This window comes from Papio anubis, chromosome 18, assembly GCF_008728515.1.
Source record: "Papio anubis isolate 15944 chromosome 18, Panubis1.0, whole genome shotgun sequence".
Taxonomy (NCBI): domain Eukaryota; kingdom Metazoa; phylum Chordata; class Mammalia; order Primates; family Cercopithecidae; genus Papio; species Papio anubis.
In genome coordinates, this window is record NC_044993.1 from 69,397,110 (window position 1) to 69,418,454 (window position 21,345).

The 21,345-nt window shown below is 49.1% G+C and overlaps 1 protein-coding gene across 3 annotated transcripts in view; it reads right to left on the minus strand.

The window, feature by feature from the left end:
- The window catches only part of C18H16orf96 (chromosome 18 C16orf96 homolog), a 44,740-nt gene extending 39,769 nt beyond the window's left edge, over nt 1-4,971 (minus strand). The window contains exon 1 of one of the 3 annotated variants that reach the window (XM_031658512.1): nt 3,980-4,971. In XM_031658512.1, coding sequence (XP_031514372.1) covers nt 3,980-4,399 — 420 coding nt within the window. In that variant the 5' untranslated portion in view covers nt 4,400-4,971. The remainder of the gene's footprint in view (nt 1-3,979) is intronic. The other 2 variants (XM_021931715.2, XM_031658514.1) reach the window with 2 other exon arrangements.
- Between the last annotated feature and the right edge of the window lie 16,374 nt (nt 4,972-21,345).

Below are 21,345 nucleotides of genomic sequence, written 5' to 3' on the forward strand. Positions count from 1 at the left end.
TGGCCAACATGGTGAAACCACGTCTCAACTAAAAATACAAAAATTAGCTGGGTGTGGTGATGGGCACCTATAGTCCCAGCTACTCAGGAGGCTGAGGCAGGAGAACTGCTTGAGCCTGGGAGGCAGAGGTTGCAGTGAGCCAAGACCACACGACTGCACTCCAGCCTGGGCAACAGAGCGAGACTCCATATCAAAAACAAATATACATATATAAAATATATTATATATATATATTATAAAGATGCAAAGAAAAATTAGCCAGGCGTGGTGGCATGTACCTGTATTTCCAGCTACTGAGGAGGCTGAGACACGAGAATCACTCCACCCTTGGAGGCAGAGGTTGCAGTGAGCAGAGATTGCACCACTCCACTCCAGCCTGGATGACAAAGTGAGACTCTGTTTCAAAAAACTAAAAATAAAATAAAAATGAGGTGTACCATTTGATGGCATTTGGTACACGGTACACTATCTACTTCCAAGACACTTCATTCTCCTAAAAGGAAATCCCGTCCCTGTTACAGTCTCTCTCTGTTCCCCTCTTCCCAAGCCCCCGGAAACCACTAATCTACTTTCTGTCTCTATGAAATATACAGATTACACCTTTAGATGGAATGCCCAGAATAGGCAAATCCATAAGACAGAAAGCAGATTAGTGGTTGCCAGGGATTGCAGGGAGGAGGAGTAATGGGGAAACAGGGTTTCCTTTCAGGGTGATGGAAATGGCTTAGAACTAGATAGAGGTGGCTGGCTGCACAACAATGTCAATGTATCATGTGCCACTGAATTTTCATTAATTCAGTGTTTAATATCCACTTTTAAATGGCTGATTTTATGTTAGGTCAATTTCTCCTCAATTTATTTATTTATTTTTAATTTATCTCTTTGAGATGGAGTCTTGCTCTGTCGCCTAGGCTGGAGAGCAGTGGCACGATCTCCACTCACTGGAACCTCCACCTCCGAGGTTCAAGCGATTCTCGTGCCTCAGTCTCCTGAATAGCCGGGATTACAGTCATGCGCCGCCACGCCTGGCTAATTTTTTTTTTTTTTTTTTTGTATTTTTAGTAAAGATGGGGTTTCACCATGTTGGCCAGGCTGGTCTCAAACTCCTGACTTCAAGTGATCCACCTGCCTCGGCCTCCCAAAGTGCTGGGATTACAGGTGTGAGTCACCGCACCTGGCCAATTTTCCCTCAATTTGAAAGAGAAGAGTGTTAACTTGGGAACACTCTGGAAATGGCCCTGACTCCCAGGGATATCCAGCTGGACACATCAATGGGCACAGCCTGGTTCAGAGAGGACTAGGACATGCTGCCTTCAGGGATAGGAAGGCAGTCATTGCTGGATGGTTTCTGGAGACAAGAGGCTGTCTGTCACCCAGGCTGGAGGGCAGTGGTGCGATCTCAACTCACTGCAACATCCGCCTTCCAGGCTCAAACAATTCTCCTGCCTCAGCCTCCAGAGAAGCTGGGATTACAGGTGCCTGCCACCACACTCGGCTAATTTTTTGTATTTTTAGTAGAGACGGGGTTTCACCATGTTGGCCAGGATGGTCTCGAACTCCTCACCTCAGGTGATCCACCCGCGTTGGCCTCCCAAAATGCTGGGATTACGGGTGTGAGCCACTGTGCCCGGCCAAATTATTATTATTATCATTATTATTATTTATTTATTTTTTTTGAGACGGAGTCTGGCTCTGTCGTCCAGGATGGAGTGCAATGGCCTGATCTCAGCTCACTGCAAGCTCCGCCTCCCGGGTTTACGCCATTCTCCTGCCTCAGCCTCCCGAGTAGCTGGGACTACAGGCTCCCGCCACCTCGCCCGGCTAGTTTTTGTATTTTTTTTTTTTTTTTTTTGAGACAGAGTCTCGCTTAGTCGCCCAGGCTGGAGTGCAGTGGCGCGATCTCGGCTCACTGCAAGCTCCGCCTCCTGGGTTCACGCCATTCTCCTGCCTCAGCCTCCCGAGTAGCTGGGACTACAGGCGTCCGCCGCCTCGCCCGGCTAATTTTTTTGCATTTTTAGTAGAGACGGGGTTTCACCGTGTTAGCCAGGATGGTCTCGATCTCCTGACCTCGTGATCCGCCCGCCTCGGCCTCCCAAAGTGCTGGGATTACAGGCGTGAGCCACTGCGCCTGGCCAGTTTTTGTATTTTTTAGTAGAGACGGGGTTTCACCATGTTAGCCAGGATGGTCTCGATCTCCTGACCTCATGATTCGCCCGTCTCGGCCTCCCAAAGTGCTGGGGTTACAGGCTTGAGCCACCGCGCCCGGCCAACTATTATTATTATTTTTAGACATAGGGTCTTTCTCTGTCCCCCAGGCTGGAGTTCAGGGGAGTGACTACAGCTCACTGCAGCTTCCAACTCCTGGGGTTAAGTGATTCTCCCACCTCAGCCTCCTGAGGAGGTAAGACTACAGGTGGATGCCACCACACCCGGCTAATTTTTTTATTTTTGTAGAGATGAGGTCTCATTATGCTGCCCAGGCTGGTCTCGAACTCCAAGATCATCCTGTCTTGGCCTCCCAAAGTGCTGGGATTATAGGTGTGAGCCACTATGCCCAGCTTATTTTCCCTTTCTTATTTCTTCTTGGGCTGCCAGTAATTGAACACTGTCCATGTGCTGGTCGGGGTTAGCAGGGGTCAGTAGTCAAAGGTAAGCCAGGATCAGAGGCCCCGCCTCAGCTCGCAGCTCCCTTGCCCACTGGCTGCTGGGCCTTCAGCAAATCACTGATCTCCTCTGAATGTCAGTTTCCTCACCTATAAGACAGAAGGAATGCCTCTTTGCTGCTCCTCACAGTACTGGTTCTTGGAGGTTCCCACTCACTTGTGTCTATCTCCCCTGCTAGGCTGGGCATGCCTGTTCACCATGACTACTCTGGTACCTCTCCCATGGTAGCTCTTCCAGGCATTTTTTAGAAATTGGGGTAAGGACGAGCGCAGTGGCTCACACTTGGAATCCCAGCACTTTGGGAGGCCAAAGCGGGAGAATCAATGGAGCCTAGGAGTTTGAGTCTAGCCTGGGCAACATGAAGAGACCCTATCTCTACAAAGAATACAAAAATTAGCCAGGTGCAGTGGTGCATACCTGTAGTCCCAGCTACTCGGGAGGCTGAGGTGGGAGGATTGCTTGAGTCTGGCAGGACGAGGCTACAGTGAGCCATGATTGAGTCACTGCACTCCAGCCTGGGTGACAGAGTGAGACCCTGTCTTAAAAAAAAATTGGAGTGAAATTCACCTCATGTACAATTAGCCATTTTTAAGTGAACAATTTGGTGTCATTTAGTACACCAACGAGGTTGTACAACTATCACCTCCATCAAGTTCCAAAACATTTTCATCACCCCAAAAAGGAAACCCTGTATCCACAAAGCAATTATTCCCCATTCTCTCTTCCTCCCAGCCCCTGGCAACCACTGCTTTCTGTCTCCATGGATTTGCCTATTCTGGAAACTTTATACAAATGGAATCATACATTGGGTGGCCTTTTGTGTCTGACTTCTTTGCAATACTTGATGGAGGCTGCAAGCTTGGCATTTTGGTTGTGCCTGACTCTAAAGCCGCCTTCTTCCCACTCTGCATAAGGGGATGGCCCATCGTGGCGGAATAAGCAACAAGATGTCCCAGGAGAGGGCTGGGAGCAGTGGCTCATGCTTATCATCCCAGCACTTTGGGAGGCCGAGGCAGGTGGATCACTTGAGATCAGGTGTTCGAGACCAGCCTGGCCAACATAGTGAAACGCCATCTCTACTAAAAATGCAAAAATTAGCCGGGTGTGGTGGCGGGCACCCGTAATCCTAGCTACTAGGGAGGCTGAGGCAGGAGAATCTGAACCGGGGAGGCAGAGGTTACAGTGAGCCGATATCGCGCCTCTGCACTCCAGCCTGGGCAACAGAGCAAGACTCCATCTCAAAAACAAAAAAGACGTCCCTGGAGACAGCAAGTGGTGAGGGGGGAAAGGAAGTGTCTGGAGGCTGGGGGTGTACCTTGGCCATGACTTCATCGTGACCCTCCACCGTCTTCCGGAGCTTGATCAGATGCCACAGGTCCTGGATGGGCCGGGCAGTGCCCTGACTGGCTTCCAGCAGCTGGGCGGTGGAGGGCAGGTCCTGCAGCAGGGCCAGCTGGTTTTCCATCTTGTCGAGGCGGCTCACCACGTGGTCGAAGACATTGCTGAGCCTCTTCATGGGGTTCAGGATGGGCTGGGCATCTCCTTCCCTGGGCACGATGACCACCTGCGAGGTCTGCAAGAAGTCCTCATCCCCCGAGAGGACCTTCTTGAGCTCAGCCATGTGGATGTGCTCCAAGATGCCGTGCAGCAGGAGGTGCAGGGCCTTGAAGTTCAGCACCCCGCACTGTGGGATGGCGATGTTGGCCAGTTCGGTGAACGTGAGTGAGAAGCTCATCCTGCCGGAGTAGGTCAGTGGGGCTGGGGTTCCGGGTGTCCTCGAGGACAAGGGATAGCTTTCAGTGGTCCTGAGAGCTACACGGACTGGTCCTCAGAGGCTTGGGTGGTGGTGAGTCACAGCGGTCAGCGAGGAATGGCCTCTGTTCTGGCTGGAGCTCAGATCAGAGTCTCTGGTTGCCAGGACACCAAAGAATGTGGTGAAATGGGCACACTTCCAAGTCTGGAGTGGGGCAGATGCTCCCTGGTGAGCCTCACCCAGAGGAGGTGCTCAGTTAATATTGGAGGAATGTTTGAATAGCAGCCTCTTTATTCAAGCCCTCTGGTGATGTGAGACTGATAATTTTTTCCTAGAAGCACATATGGAAGGGATGGAGAGGCAGCTCCCTCCTCGGAATTCTCTAGAATCCGGGCAGAAGACAGGTTTCTTGGAGTTAGGAAGACCCAGGTTTTACAAAGGGATAAGAATCTGAAGTACTGGCCGGGTGGGTGTGGGGACTCACGCCTGTAATCCCAGCACTTTGGGGAGGCAAAGGCGGGAGGACTGCTTGAAGCCAATAGTTTGAGAGCAGCCTGGGCAACATAGTGAGACCCTGTTTCTACAAAAAAATTTTAATTAGCTGGGTGTGCTGTCGCACATCTGTACTCCCAGTTACTCAGGAGGATGGGGTGGGAGGATTGCTCGAAGCCAGGAGCTCTGAGGCTGCAGGAGTGAGCTCAAGATCGTGCCACTGCACTTAGCCTGGCAGTCAGAGTGAGACCTTGTCCTGTGAATGAAATGAAATGAATGAATAAATAAATAAATAAAATAAATAAATAAATAAAAAAGAAAAAAAAGGCTGGGGTGCTGGTGGGCTCACGCCTGTAATCCCAGCACTTAGAGGCCAAGGCGGTGGACCATGAGGTCAGGAATCTCAAGACCAGCCTGGCCAAGATGGTGAAACCCTGCCTCTATTAAAAATAAATACAAAACACAAGCAAGTGGCCTGCCTGTAATCCCAGCACTTTGGGAGGCCGAGACGGTGGATCACGAGTCAGGAGATCGAGATTCATCCTGGCTAACACGGTGTCCCCTGTCTCTACTAAGAAATAAAAAAACTAGCTGGCGAGGGTATGTTTCAGCCCCAGCTACTGGAGGCTGGAGGCCGGAGAATGGCGCAATCCCGGGATATGGAGCCAGAGGAGCTGAGATCCGCCACTGCACTCCCAGCCTGGCTACAGACATGACTCAAATTTTTAAAAAAAACCAAAACCAAAACCAAAATTAGCCGGCCTGGCTGCAAAAATGCGGCTCAACCCTAGCTACCTGGAGCTGAGAGGTGCAGAGAATTGCTTAAACCAGGAGGCGGAGGTTTCAGTGGAGCTTCTAGATTGCTTCACCGACCTGGCAGCCTGGGCGGCTAGAGGAGATTCCGGCCTCAAAAAAAAAAAAGAGAATCTGAAGAACTAAGTTCATTTCTGGACACATTCAAAGGCCCCCTGCAGTGTTCCATTTTCATGTGTGTTTGTGTGTGTGTGTAGTGTGTGTGACAAAGTCTTTCTCTGTCACCCACGCTGGAGTGCAGTGGTGCAATCTCAGCTCACTGCAACCTCCACATCCTGGGTTCAAGCGATTCTCCTGCCTCAACCTCCCGAGCAGCTGGGATTACAGGCATCTGCCACCATGCCCAGCTAATTTTTGTATTTTTAGTAGAGATGGGGTTTCACCATGTTGACCAGGATGGTCTCAAACTCCTGACCTCAGGTGATCTGCCCGCCTCAGCCTCCCAAAGTGCTGGGATTACAGGTGTGAGCCACCACACCTGGACAAGTGTTCCATTTTCTGGGAAGGAGAGCCCAGGCGGTAAGAAGTGCATTGTTGGCCAGGCGCAGTGGCTCACGCCTGTAATCCCAGCACTTTGGGAGGCTGAGGTGGGCGGATCACGAGGTCAAGAGATGGAGACCATCCTGGCCAACATGGTGAAACCCCGTCTCTACTAAAAATACAAAAATTAGCCAGGCATGGTGGTGTGCGCCTATAGTCCCAGTTACTCGGGAGGCTGAGGCAGGAGAATCGCTTGAGGCAGAGGTTGCAGTGAGCCAAAATTGTGCCACTGCACTCCAGCCTGGTGACACAGCGAGACTCCGTCTCAAAAAAAAAAAAGGTGTTGTCCTTTCTAGGCCCTGCATGTCCCTGCCCAAGTGACAGTGCCCTCCCCAGACCCTGCTCTGCTCTCTGCTTGAGCTGGGCTCACCATAACCCCTGTGTTCCCAAGCAGGGTCTCAGCCCTGCTCTGACATCATAAGGACATGGCCATGAGCCAGCTGCCACAGGACCAGGAGGCTGCGTGGAGATACGAGGTATGGTCAGGCTCTGCTTGGTCAGTTCTAGGACAAGAGAATCCCAGCCTGCTTGTCTCCTGGGAAAGTCTGCAGGGACGCTCTCGGCTTAACACCAGGAGCCCTGACTCCCAGCCCAGCCAGCACTGTGATCCCACATTCCCGGCCCACGCCACACAGCAGGAGCCCTGCTGAGGGATTCCACATTGAGTTCATGTAGTTGGGGAGGCAAATCCTTGCACCAGCTGTGGAATCTTGAGGAAATGACTTAACCTCTCTGAGCCTCAGCTTCCCTCTCCACTAAATGGGGAAATAAAACATCGGGGCTAGAAACAACATATGTAACATGCCAGGCCAGTGCTGATGGAAACATTTCTTGCAGTCGGGTGCCGTGGCTAACGCCTGTAATCCCAGCACTTTGGGAGGCCAAGGTGAGTGGATTGCTTGAATCCAGGAGTTGGAGAGCAGCCTGGGCAACATAGCAAGACACCATCTCTACAAAATAAAAAATTAGCTGGGCGTAGTGGCTCACACCTGTAATCCCAACTACTCAAGGGGCTGAGGCAGGTAGATTGCTTCAGCCCAGGAGTAGAGTGGGAGACCAGCCTGCACAACACGGTGAAACCCCATCTCTAAAAAATATACGAAAATTAGCTGGGCATGGTGATGTGTGCCCGTAATCCCAGCTACTTAAGGCTGCAGTGAGCCAGAATCACACCCCTGCACTCCAGCCTGGGCAAAAGAGTGAGACCCCATCTCAAATAAAACAAAACAAAACACAAATCGCTCCTTGACCAGAACTGATCTGGCAGCCCCTCTTGCCAACGGCTAGAACCGTGGGAGCAAGCGTCCAGGAAAACTCCTTCTGAATTGAACAGTGGGATATTTTCAGGGATGTTCCTGGTGAATCAATCCTGTGTTCCTGACTTCACAGCAGATGCTTCTGCTGAGGTTATTACTAGTCCATCCACAAAATCGAGCTCTTCAGCCAGGCGTGGAGGCAGACAATGAGATAATGGCTGGGCAAAGGTGCCCAAGGAGGCCCCTCTGGGGAGGTGACATCTGAGCTGAGACCTGAAGAGAGGGCATTCCCGAAGCTCTTTCAGAATAGAGACCTTCTCTTTCTTCTCTTTCTAGTATCAGAATACAGATCCCTGCACACAGTAGGTGCTCAGTAAGTGTCTGCTAAATGGATGATAGCTCCAAAGGAGCTGACAATTCTATGGGGCCATATTAATGATAGAAATATTATAAAATAAATGGTAACACTGTAACCATTTATGTTTCTTTTAGAATAATTTAGCATTTAAATGTGAAGATCTGGCAACACCAAGCATTGGCAAGCATACGAACAACAGAACTCTCATCTGCTCTGACAGAGCAGAAATTAGCAGACTTTGGAAAACTGTTTGGCAGGGTCTGCAATGCTGACAAATTGCACACACTATGACCCAGCCAGTCCAGCCCTTGATCGGAACCCACAAGGAAATGACACAGACCATGCACAAGGATGTTTGTGACAGCACTACTCATACTAGCTAAAAATTCCCATCCAACTATGGCATATTCAAACAACAGACTATGACACAGCAGTGAACAAAGACAACTACATGTAATAGTGGGATGAGTTTCTTTTCTTTTTTCTTTTTCTTTTTTTTTTATACAGAGCCTCGCACTGTTGCCCAGGCTGGAGTGCAATGGTATGATCTTGGCTCACTGCAACCTCCACCTCCTGGGTTCAAGCGATTCTCCTGCCTCAGCCTCCCAAGTAGCTGGGATTACAGGTGTATGCTACCATGCCAGGCTAGTTTTTGTATTTTTAGTAGAGACAGGGGTTCACCACGTTGCCAAGGCTGGTCTCGGATTCCTGACCTCAGGTGATCCGCCTGCCTTGGCCTCCCAAAGTGCTGGGATTACAGGCGTGAGCCACCGCACCTGGCCAACTTTCATAGATAGAAAATTGAGCGGAATGACATATATAAAAGGGTTCACGCTGTATGAAACCATTACTATAAAAAGTCCCCAAACTGCAGCCATAAAAAAGGATGAGTTCATGTCCTTTGCAAGGACATGGATGAAGCTGGAAACTATCATCCTCAGCAAACTAACACAGGAACAGAAAACCAAACACCGCATATTCTCACTCGTAAGTGGGAGCTGAACAATGAGAACACATGGACACAAGGAGGGGAACATCACACACCAGGGCCTGTAGGGAGGTGGGGGAAGCAAGGGGAGGGAGAGCATTAGGACAAATACCTAATGCATGTGGGGCTTAAAACCTAGATGACGGGTTGATAGGTGCCGCAAACCACCATGGCACATGGACACCTATGTAACAGACCTGCACGTTCAGCACATGTATCCCAGAACTTAAACAAACAGCAGGGCGCAGTGGCTCGCGCCTGTAATCCCAGTACTTTGGGAGGCCGAGGTGGGAGGATCATCAGGTCAGGAGATCGAGACCATCCTGGCTAACATGGTGAAACCCCATCTCTACTAAAAAAAATACAAAAAATTAGCCGGACATGGTGGCGGGCACCTGTAGTCCCAGCTACTGGGTAGGCTGAGGCAGGAGCATGGCATGAACCTGGGAGGCGGAGCTTGCAGTGAGCCAAGATCAAGCCACTGCACTGCAGCCTGGGCGACAGAGTGAGACTCTATTTCAAAAAAAAAAAAAAAGCTTTGGTGCCTGAGTGCATCGCATTCAAACAAACAAAGTCCCGAAATGGAGAAAACAAATCTTAGGTGTTGGAGGTGAGGTGAGGGGTTACCCTTGGGTGACCTCATGCTTGGAAGGAAGCATGAAGCCGAGCTGCAGGGGAGTGGGCATGCTGGTGTGGTTAGTTTGGGAAAATTTATCAAGTTGTTAGCTTCTAATATGGGAACTTTTTTTTTGAGATAGGGTCTCACTGTCACCCAGGCTGGAGTGCAGTTCACAGTTCATGCAGCCTCAAACGCCTGGGTTCCAGCAATCCTTCTGCCTCAACCTCCGAGTAGCTAAAACTATAGGTGCGCACCACCTCTCCTGGCTAATTATTTTTATTATTGTGGAGATGGGGGTCTCACCATGTTGGCCAGGCTGGCCTCAAACTCCTGACCTCCAGCAGTCCTCCGGCCTCAGCCTCCCAAAGTCCTGGGATTATAGGCGTGAGCCACTGCGTCCGACCCTGAGCACTTTTCTGTATCAAAGTTCTGGGAATCTGCAATGATTCAAACAAATTAAAAGGCCAACAACATGGATTCCACTTGGGTTTTGCTGGCTCGGCTCCAATGGACTCCTTCCCAGTTCTTGCTGCGTGTAAAGAAAGATTTTTGCAAAAAAATTCTGGCCTGAATATAACAGCTTCTTCTCTCACCTCAGCGTGTGCTGACTCACACCCACGCCAGGAGAGCAGCTTGGGCAGTGATCATCAGGCCAGAACTACAAGACCTGGGGTCTACTGGGCATGGGCTGCGTGCCCCTGAGCCTGTGCCTTAAGCCCTCCATGTAGGTTTTGGAGCTGGAGGTAAACATCTGCAGGTTCCTTGTCAAGATGAAGGGAGGTAAGGAGTATGGCATGGTCCCCAGCACAAAGTGCTCACTGACGTAAGCTGCATCTCCCAAAATGAGAACATTATTTGAGGCTTTCAAGGCAACAATGCATTAGCTTGATGCTGGAGAGGCGGCCAAGGAGGAAGCAGAGAACATGGGAGGAGAGAGGTACCTCCTTGGACCAGTCAGTCTTTGCTCTGATGCGCAGAACTGCATTCAAAATGCCCTGGGGTTTTTTTTTTTTTTTTGAGACGGAGTCTCGCTCTGTCGCCCAGGCTGGATTGCAGTGGCCCGATCTCGGCTCACTGCAAGCTCCGCCTCCCGGGTTCACGCCATTCTCCTGCCTCAGCCTCCGGAGTAGCTGGGACTACAGGCGCCCGCCACCACGCCCGGCTAGTTTTTTGTATCTTTTATTAGAGACGGGGTTTCATCGTGTTAGCCAGGATGGTCTCGATCGCCTGACCTCGTGATCCGCCCGTCTCGGCCTCCCAAAGTGCTGGGATTACAGGCTTGAGCCACCGCGCCCGGCCCCCTGGGGTTTTGTATTACGAAAATTACCATACTCTCAGCACTGTGGGAGGCTGAGATGGGCGGATCACATGAGGTCCGTACTTCGAGACCAACCTGCCCAACATGGTGAAACCCCATCTCTACTAAAATTACAAAAATTAGCTGGGCGTGGTGGCGGGCACGTGTAATCCCAGCTACTTGGGAGGCTGAGGTAGGAGAATCGCTTAAGCCCGGGAGGCGGAGGTTGCAGTGAGCTGAGATCACATCACTGCACTCCAGCGGGGGTAACAAGAGTGAAATTCTGTCTCCAAAAAAAAAAAAAATTAATAATTACCCACTGTATGCTCTAACTAGCTCAATAACAGAAAATACAGAAACAGGCAAAGGGAGTACATGAGTTCATTTGCATTGCTATAAAAGAATACCCGAGACTGGGTAAATGATAAAGAAAAGAAGTTTATTTGGCTCACAGTTCTGCAGGCTGTACACAAAGCAGAGAGCCAACATCTGCTTCTGGTGAGGCCTCAGGAAGCTTCACATTGTGGAAGGTGAGGGGGAGCCGGCATGTCGCATGGTGAGAGAGGAGCAAGAGAGTTGGGAGACGCCGGGCTCTTTTTTATTTTATTTTGCTTTATTTTTTTGAGACAGGGTCTCCCTATGTTGCCCAGGCTGGAGTGCAGTGACGTGATATTGGCTCACTGCAACCTCTGCCTCCCAGATTCAAGCGATTCTCCTGCCTTAGCCTCCCAAGTAGCTGGGATCGCAGGCGCCCGCAACCCTGCCCGACTGATTTTTGTATTTGTAGTAGAGACAAGGTTTCCCCATGTTGGCCAGGCTGGTCTCGAATTCCTCACCTCAGATGACCCACCTGCCTTGGCTGAGATCACAGGTGTGAGCAACTGCGCCCAGCTACTGTTCTGTCTTGATATGGTGCTGCTTGCACTAGCGAGTGAGGTTTGTGAAAATTCTTCAAGCTTAACACTCGTACGCACTTTTTAAAATGGGGTCTCCATGAGATACTCAGCTCTTATTTTAACTCTGGCCTAAAATAACTAAAGAAAGAGAGATAAACATTACCCCTGGGTCTCTGTAATGCAAACTGCAAGACCGGAAAGGCAAGGCAAGGAAGGGACTCCACCACATCCCCGGGGCCACTGTGTTGCCAGCAGATGGCACTGGTTGTAGAGAAAGTGGAAGAGCTCCGCTTTTCTCTCTTTCTCTCTCTCTTTCTTGTCTCACTTTGTCATCCAGGCTGGAGTGCAATGGTGTGACACTGCAACCTTGGCGCACTGCAACCTCTGCCTCCCAGGTTCAAGCGATTCTCCTGCCTCAGCCTCCCAAGTAGCAGGGATTACAGGCATGCCCCACCATGCCTGGCTAATTGTTGTATCTTTAGTAGAGACAGGTTTCACCATGTTGGCTAGGCTGGTCTCAAACTCCTGACCTCAGGTGATCTGCCTGCCCTGGCCTCCCAGAGGGCTGGGATTACAGGCATGAGCCACCACGCCCTGCTCAGTTCCTGCTTTTCATACTTTTAGGAGCAAAAGTTCTTGAGAACCCCATGGGCTGGCCCTGCTGAAGGCCAGCAGGTGTTCCCCCACTGGTGGGAGAATGGTCTTCTGGTAGCAGGTGCCACGAGGTGGAAAAACACCTGTCACTGAAGATGTCCCGGGCCTACAGCACTCCTGCTGCCCCAGTTATGGTGAAATCTGGACTAAAAATAAAAGGTGGTGGCTTTGCAGTACCGATGTGAGGCTCAGAGGTGCGCCTCAGTTGCCAGGGAGGAGGAGCTGCGTTCTGCAGAAGGTGAACGTTGCCCAGGAAAAGGTGACACAAGCAGCTCCACTGCAAGCCTGAAAATAATACCATTCCGGACAGCCATGGGCTCCTGATCTGACAGCGAGTGAGGCAGGAATATGAGGAACATCGTCCTGTCTCTAGGCCTGCGTTTACTTTGTTATTTCATCACGTCTGAATTCTTTCGGAGTTACTTTTTGTGTGGCCCTGCCCTTCCTTTTTTGATAACAGCTTTATTAAGATATAATTCATCTAACATACAATCCATCCATTTAAAATGCGCAATTCAATGGCTTTTAGTATATTTGCCGATGGTTGCAAACATCATGACAATCAATTTTAGAACATTTCATTACCCTAAAAAGAAAACTCAGCCGGGCACAGTGGCTCACCCCTGTAATCTCAGCTCTACCCAGGAAGCTGAGGAAGGAGGACTGAAGATGGCTTGAGCTCAGGAGTTTGGACCAACCTGGGCAATACCAAGAGACCTTCTCTCAAGGAAGGAAAGGAGGGAGGGAAGGAGGGAAGGAGGGAGGTGAAAGAAGGGAGGGAGGGAGGGAAAGAAAAAGTGAGAGAGAGTGAGAGAGAGAGGGAGGCAGGAAGGAAGCAAGGAAGGAAAGAGAAAGAGAGAGAGAGAAGAAAAGAGAGAGAGAGAGAGAAAGACAACCCGTACCCATTAGCACTTACCTCCCATTTCGCCTGAACTCCCCCCGCCCTAGGTAACCACTAATCTATTTTCTAACTTTCTGTCTCTATGGGTTTGCCTATTCTGGACATTTTATGTAAACTGAATCACACAATAAGTGGGCCGTGCGCAGTGGCTCACACCTGTAATCCCAGCACTTTGGGAGGCCAAGGTCGGGGGATAACTTGAGGTCAGGAGTTTGAGACCAGCCTGGCCAACAAGGTGAAACCCTATCTGTACCATAAAAACAAAAATCAGCTGGGTGTGGTAGTGGACACAGCTGTAATTCCAGCTACTTGGGAGGCTAAGGCAGGAAAATCGCTTGAACCTGGGATGTGGAGGTTCCAGTGAGCCAAGATCACACCACCGTACTCCAGCCTGGGCGACAGAGCGAGACTCTGTCTCAAAAGAAAAAAGCAATAAATGATCTTCTGTGACTGGCTTCTTTCACTTAGGAGGAGCTTCTTTTGCCGGGGCTGGTGGCTCATGCCTGTAATCCCAGCTCTCAGGAAGGCCGTGGCAGGAGGATAGCTTGAGCCTATGAGTTAGAGACTTGCCAGGGCAATATATCGAGACCCTATTCTCCACAAAAAAAAAAAAAAAAAAGAGAAATGGATGACTTCTTTCACTCAGAATGTTCTTAAGGTTTAGCCACGTTGTAGCATGGATCAGTGCTTCGTTCTTTTTTATGGAATGAATAATATTCCATCATATGGTGAGATCACATGTTGTTTATCCACTCAACAGTTGATGAACATTTTGGTGGTGTCAAAGAAAACCAGAGATGTTGGGTGTGGTGGCTGATGCCTGTAATCTCAGCACCCTGGGAGGCTAAGGCGGGAGGACTGCTTGAGCTCAGGAGTTTGAGGCCTGCCTGGGCAATGCAGTGAGATCCTGTCTCTACAAAAATAACAAATAAATAGCTGGGCATAATGGCACATACCTGTAGTCATAGCTCCTCAGGAGGCTGAGGCAGGAGGATTGCTTGAGCCTGGAAGGTCGAGGCTGCAGTGAGCCATGATCACGCCACTGCACTCCAGCCTGGGCAACACAGTGAGACCCTGTGTCTTAAAAAAAGATAAAAAAAAAAAAAGAAAGAGGCTGGGCATGGTGGCTCATGCCTGTAATTCCAGCACTCTGGGAGGCTGAGGTGGGCGGATCATGAGGTCAGGAGTTTGAGATCAGCCTGGTCAACATGGTGAAACCGTGTCTCTACTAAAAATACAAACATTAGCTGGGCATGGTAGTGTGCGCCTGTAATCCCAGCTACTCATGAAGCTGAGGCAGGAGAATCACTTGAACCTGGGAAGCGGAAGCTGTGGTGAGCCGAGATTGCGCCATTGCACTCCAGCCTGGGCAACAGAGCGAGATTCTGTATCAAAAAAAACGAAAGAAAAAGAGAAAAAGAAAACTAGAGCTGGACAGTAGTTAAAGGTGTAAAAACAGATTTTATTCAGCATTACTGCAATAGGGGAAAAGAGACCTCAGTACAGAAATGGCTCGAATACAACAAGAGAAAACAGAGACTGATAGCCAAGCAGTGGGAGGTGGGTGCTGTTGGTGGATGGAAAATTACTAAGAGAGTAGGGTAATTCTTTGCTACATTGAGTCTAACAAGAGTCTTGCTGAGGGCAGGTCAGGGTGATCAAATATCACCTGGAGGATGATGGGGGTTGTGAAATTTGGTCAGATATGCAGGGGCGATTCTGGCTAAATCAATTCAACAGAATTCTTGCTGAAACTGAGCACCCTGGCTGGGTGCAGCGGCTCACGCCTGTAATCCCAGCACTTTGGGAGGCCGGGGCATGACAATCGCTTGAGCTCAGGAGGTTGAGAGCAGCTTGGGCAATAAGCAAATTTAAAAAAAAGAAACAGCTGGTTATGGTTGCATGCACCTGTAGTTCCAGCTACCTGGGAGGCTGAGACAGGAGGATCACTTGAGCTCAGGAGCTTTGAGGCTGCATTGAGCTATGATTGTGCCACTGCAGCCTGGGTGACAGAACAGACCCTGTCCCTAAACAAACAATTGGGTGACACAAAGACAGACACAGAAGTCCAAAAGTTGAGGTCTGGTTGGGGAGAGGATTCCGAGGAGCACCCAACTAATGTCTGGTCATGGAGAGCCTCTGTCAGTTGTTTTCACTTTTTGGCTATTATGAATATAAACATCCATGCTATGATATGAATACCTGCTAGGCATACTTGCGTACTATATAGGTTTTCATGTGGCTGTGTGTTTTCATTTATCTCGAGTGCAATCCTAGGAGTGGGACTGCTGGGTCACGCAGCGGCTCTATATTCAACCTTTCGAGGAATGCCGCCTTTCTGTGTGCACGCACACTTCAGTCGTCTCATCTAGTCCCTGGTTCCTGTCAATAGCAGGTGGGAGACGACAATTTCATTTTTGTAGGTGAGGGAGCTGAGGCCCAGAGCACTTAAAGGCTAACAAATACTCCCAGCTGCCATTGGTCTGAGGGCTGGCTGTGTGCCAGGCACTATGAGCAGAGACCTAAATGCATTCAGCCATCCCATCCTTGCAACAGCCCCATGAAATTGGTATCAGGTTTACCCCCATTTGGTAGTTAGAACAATTACATATACCTATTTTTCAGATAGGGTCGGGCTCTGTCACCCAGGCTGGAGTGCAGCGGTGTGGTCACCAGGCTCATTGCAACTCCTGCCTCCCGCTCTTAAGCGATCCTCCCACCTCAGTCCCTGGAGTAACTGGGACCACAGGCACGCACACCACACCCAGCTAGTATTTTTGTATTTTCTGTAGATACGGGGTTTCACCATGTTGCCCAGGTTGGTCTGCCTGTGCTCAAGTGATCTGCCTGCCTTGGCCTGTGGCCAAGAACTTGGCCTCCCAAAGTTCTTGGATTACAGGAGTGAGCCATTGTGTCCAGCCAGAAAAATGAAATATTTTGGAGAGGGCGTGAAGTGGTGTGGCCTAAGACTTGAACCCAGTTCCAGCTCACTACATTTCTGGCTCTCACTGGCTCTCAAACCCTCCACTACTCCGTGGGCTCCAGAGATCGGCAAGTTTTCACCCGGTGCCTAGCATGGTAAGGTTCACGTTGACTGTTCTACTTGACTTTTACTGCATGGGACACTTGGGACCACCCCTTTACCTACCCTAGGCCCTCCCCGTTCTGTGACCCTCTTCTCAGTTTCCACAGGTCCTTCCTCTGGATCCATCCTAGAGCTCCTTCCCTTCCCAATGAGTCCTCCTGTCTCAAATTTCCACCCCCTCCACACTGTCAGAATGATTTGTCTAAAACATGAATCCTGGCTGGGCACGGTGGCTCACACCTGTAATCCCAGCACTTTGGGAGGCCTAGGTAGGAGGATCACTTGAAGTCAGGAATTCAAGACCAGCCTGGCCAATGTGGCGAAACCCTGTCTCTACTAAAAATACAAAAATTAGCCAGTTGTGATGGTGCGTGCCTGTAATTCCAAATACTTGGGAGGCTGAGGTAGAAGAATCGCTTGCCAAGAGGCAGAGGCTGCAGTGAGCCAAGATCGCGCCACTGCAATCTCTGTCTCAAAATAAAATAAAAATAAAAAAATAAAAACAAACATAAAAAAAATAAAACACAGATCACAGCTGGGTATGGTGGCTCACGCCTGCAATCCCAGCACTTTGGGTGGCCAAAGTGAGAGGATCACTTCAGTCCAGGAGTTCAAGACCAGCCTGGCAATCTAGTGAGACCCTGTCTCTATTTTAATATAAATAAATAAATAAAAATAAAACATGAATCCAGTCATATTACTCAGCCCAAAATTCTCAACATTACATCACCCACTACCTACCCAATAGGATACAGTCTAAATTCCATAGACTGGTCTATAAGGCCCTCATCTTTCCTCACCCTCTGCCCTCCTCTTTCCTATCCTACCATCCAGCTGTATAGAACTGCTTGCATGTCCCCACACACTCTGCATTTCATTTCTCTGCAACTTTGCATTGGCAGATCTCACTGCTTGGAGTGCCCTTCCCTGCTTCTTTCACCTGGGGAATCCTACACGTCCTTCAAGTCCCAACTTAGATGTCCTCCTCTCTGAAGCCTTCCTTGTTCGGGCACTCCCTCTACTGAACTCTCAAAGCACTCTGTTTTGACATCTTGAACATAAGCTACTATGTGAGTCTCCTGTGCTGGACTGTGTGCGCTTTGAGGATGGAGATTGGGCTTTATTCTATTTTGTGTATTTCCAGGCCTAGAACAGGACCTTGCTTGGTCAAATGAGTAAATGAATAAATATTCTAGATTTGTGCTGTCCAATACAGTAGCCACAAGCCACATGTGGCTACTGAGCCCCTGAAATGTGACTGCTCCAAATTGAGATGTCCTGTAAAGTACACACTGTATTTCAAAAACTTAGTGTGAAAAAAGAGTAAAATATATCATTCATAATTTTTTTTTTTTTTTTTTGAGACAAAGTTTCACTCGTCGCACAGGTTGGAGAGCAGTGGTATGATCTCGGCTTACTGCAACCTCCACCTCCCGGTTCAAGCGATTCTCCTGCCTCAGCCTCCCAACTAGCTGGGATTACAGGCACCTGCCACCATGTCAAGCTAATTTTTTGTATTTTTAGTAGGGACATGGTTTCGCTATGTTGGCCAGGCTGGTCTTGAACTCCTGACCTCAGGTGATCCGCCGGCCTCGGCCTCCCAAAGTGCTGGGATTACAGGTGTCAGCCACTGCACCTGGCTGATAATTTTTTATGTTGACTATTCAAACAATATTTTGCATATATTGAGTTAAATTTATTACTAAAATTAATTTCACCTGTCTCTTTCTATACTTTTAATGTGGTTACTGGGAAATTATTTTTAAATTTTTATTTATTTTTGTTTTAGAGACTGAGTCTCACTCTGTTGCTCAGGCTGGAGTGCAGTGGCACAATTCTTGCTCACTGCAGTCTCAAACGCTCGGGCTCAAGTGATCCTCCTGCCTTAGCCTCCCAAGTAGGTGGGACTATGGGAGTGAACCACCACAGCTGGCTAATTTTCTAATTTTATAAATTTTTTTGTAGAGATGGGAGACTCACTATGTTGCTCAGGCTGGTCTCAAACTCTTGAACTCCACCTCCCAAAATGTTGGGATTACAGGTGTGAGCCACAGTGCCCAGCCTGGATATTTCTGAATGACATGTGTGCTGGTCTCCCAGCCTTCTATTTGCCTCTCTTGGTTTAAACCATTCTGCACACCGTAGTCAGATGATCCTGTGAAATGTCAATGGAATCATATAAGTTGCCACAGACACTGAATTAAGCAAATACTGAACCACTGCTTCTGGGGGAACAACCTAGGTTCCTGTGAGCCTGTGGACACAACATTTTTGTCAACCAATCAATACATAACCTTTTTTTCTGGGTGTTTGTGTTTAAAGGCAACTTAGTTAATATATATTGTTGATTCAGGGCAATTGAACTCAGTTGCCTGCACCAAGCTAACAGAGCACAGCTGTTCTCTCTGTAAGGCACATCACCACCTTCTCGCACTTAGGAATGCTGGACAGCACTTCTGCACAACACTGAGGGACATTTTAAACGGCAGAATCACCAACAAAAAGCGTAAAAATGAGAAAAAGATGACACTAAATAGACCAAAAAGGAGACCTGTAGGCAGCGCTGCCCTGTCATTTTTAGAGACAGGGTCTTGCTCTGTTGCCGAGGCTGGAGTGCAGTGGCACAATCCCAGCTCACAGCAGCCCTGACCTGCTGGGTTGAAGTGATTCTCCCACCTCAGTCTCCCGAGTGGCTGGGACGGAAGGCGAGTGCCACCATGCCAGGCCAGTGTTGCCTTATTTGACCTCGGCGGAGAATGTGCAGGATCGTTATGTCCACGAATGAATGAGAAAGCACCACAAGTATTGATTTTGGGATTAGAAATAAATGTTAGTGAGTAGGCAAATTTGCAAACACAAAACCCGTAAATAATGAAGATTGATTGTAACTCTACTGCTTAAAACTCTTCGAGGACTTTAAATTCCACTTGCAATAGAATCCAAACTCCAGCCAGGTACGGTGGCTTACGCCTGCAGTCCCAGCTACTCGGGAGGCTGAGGCGGGAGGACTGCTGGAGCCTAGGAGTTCACAGTCATAGTGAGTTATGATCATGCCACTGTACTCCAGCCTGGGTGTCAGATCAAGATCCCATCTCAAAAAAAGAAAGAAGAATCCAGAGTTTTGTTTTCTTTTGAGACAGTCTTGCTCTGTTTCCCAGGCTGGAGCCAAATGGTGTGATCTTGGTTCACTGCAACTTCTGCCTCCTAGGTTCAAGCAATTCTCCTGCCTCAGCCTCCAAAGTAGCTGGGATTACAGGCACGTGGGCCCGGCTAATTTCTGTATTTTTAATAGAGACGGGGTTTCACCATGTTGGCGAGGCTGGTCTTGAACTCCTGACCTCAAGTGATCCGACTGCCTTGGCCTTCCAAAGTGCTGGGATTACAGGCGTGAGCCACCATGCCTGGCCAGAGTTCTTAAAATGACCTACAAATCTCAACATGATTTGGATCTAGCCTGCCCCACTGACATCCTCACCTTGCTGACTCTCTCACCCAAGGCAATCTCTCCTTCTGGAATGCCCTTCCAGAATAGAATGTCTTTTCAATTTCATGCCTCTGCCTCAGCATCACCTTCTCTGAGAGGCCTTTTCTAACCTCCCTGTCTAGAGGCCCCACCCTGTAACTCTCTTAGGGAATCCCTTCCTCTCCTTCACAGTCCTGGGCATTTTGTGGTTTCCTTGTATACTGTCTGTAAGAAAGGAAGTGCCTGAGCAAGTAGCCACCCAGTGGGTTCATCTTCCTGGCTGCCCAGATAGAGCCAACGTATCAAGACAGGGGAACTGCAACAGAGAGAGAGAGTTTAATCCACACAGAGCTTGCTGAATGGGAGACCAAAGTTTTATTACTGAAATCAGTCTCTCTGAAAATTCAGAGCCTAGAGTTTTTAAAGGGTAATTTGGCAGATAAGCTGCCAAGGAGCAGGGAGTGCTGATTGGTGGGGTGGGAGATGAAATCACAGGGTGTTGAAGGATGCAAGAACTGGTTGAGTCAGATTACAGGTCTGGGTGGCCTTGGCTGGTGCGTCAGAATGCAGGGTCAGAAGAATACCTAAGAGTACCAATCTTAGGTTTTACAATAGTGATATTACACCTAGGATCAACTGGGGAGTTTTAGAATCTTGTGGCCTCTGGGTGCATGACTCCTAAACCATAATTTCTTTCTTTCTTTTCTTTTTTATTTTTTTGAGATGGAGTCTCAGTCTGTCGCTCAGGCTGGAGTGCAGAGGCATAATCTCAGCTCACTGCTACCTCCGTCTCCTGGATTCAAGCAATTCTTGGGCTTCAGTCTCCCTAGTCGTTGGGATTACAGGTGCGTGCCACCATGCCCAGCCAATTTTTGTATTTTTAAATAGAGACAGGGTTTTACCATGTTGGCCAGGCTGGTCTCCAACTCCTGACCTCAAGTGATTCACCTGTGTCAGCCTTCCAAAGTGCTGGGATTACAGGTGTGAGCCACTGAGCTGGGCCCTAAACCATAATTTCTAACTTTGTAGCTAATGTTAGTCTTACAAAGGAAACCTGGTTCTCAGGCAAGAAGGGGGTTTGTTTTGGGAAAGGGCTGTTACTTTGTTTCAATATTAAACTATAAACTAAGTTGCTCCCAAAGTTAGTTCCGCCTATGCCTAGGAATGAACAAGGACAACCTGGAGGTTAGAAGCAAACTGGAGTGGGTTAGCTCAGCTCTCTTTCACTGTCATAATTTTACGTTGTAATTTTTGCAAAGGCAGTTTCAAGCGCAGAGACAGTGACTGTGTGGTTCAAGGTTTTATGTAATGCACCTCCCAAACTCAATAAATATTAGTCGCATAAAGGAAAAACATGCAGCCCTGGAGGAAGATGCCCTGTTGCTGGCATGGGTGAAGAAGAGGCACTCACAGGGAGGGTTCTTTCCCTGTTCGCCAGCCTCGTATACACTGGGCAAATAGGCCCCGAACATCCCACGTGCTCAGCCCCTGCTCCACGCCAAATCGCCTTCCCTCCCACTGACGTAACCACGGCGCATCACGTGCCTCCCGAGACCCCGCCCCCCG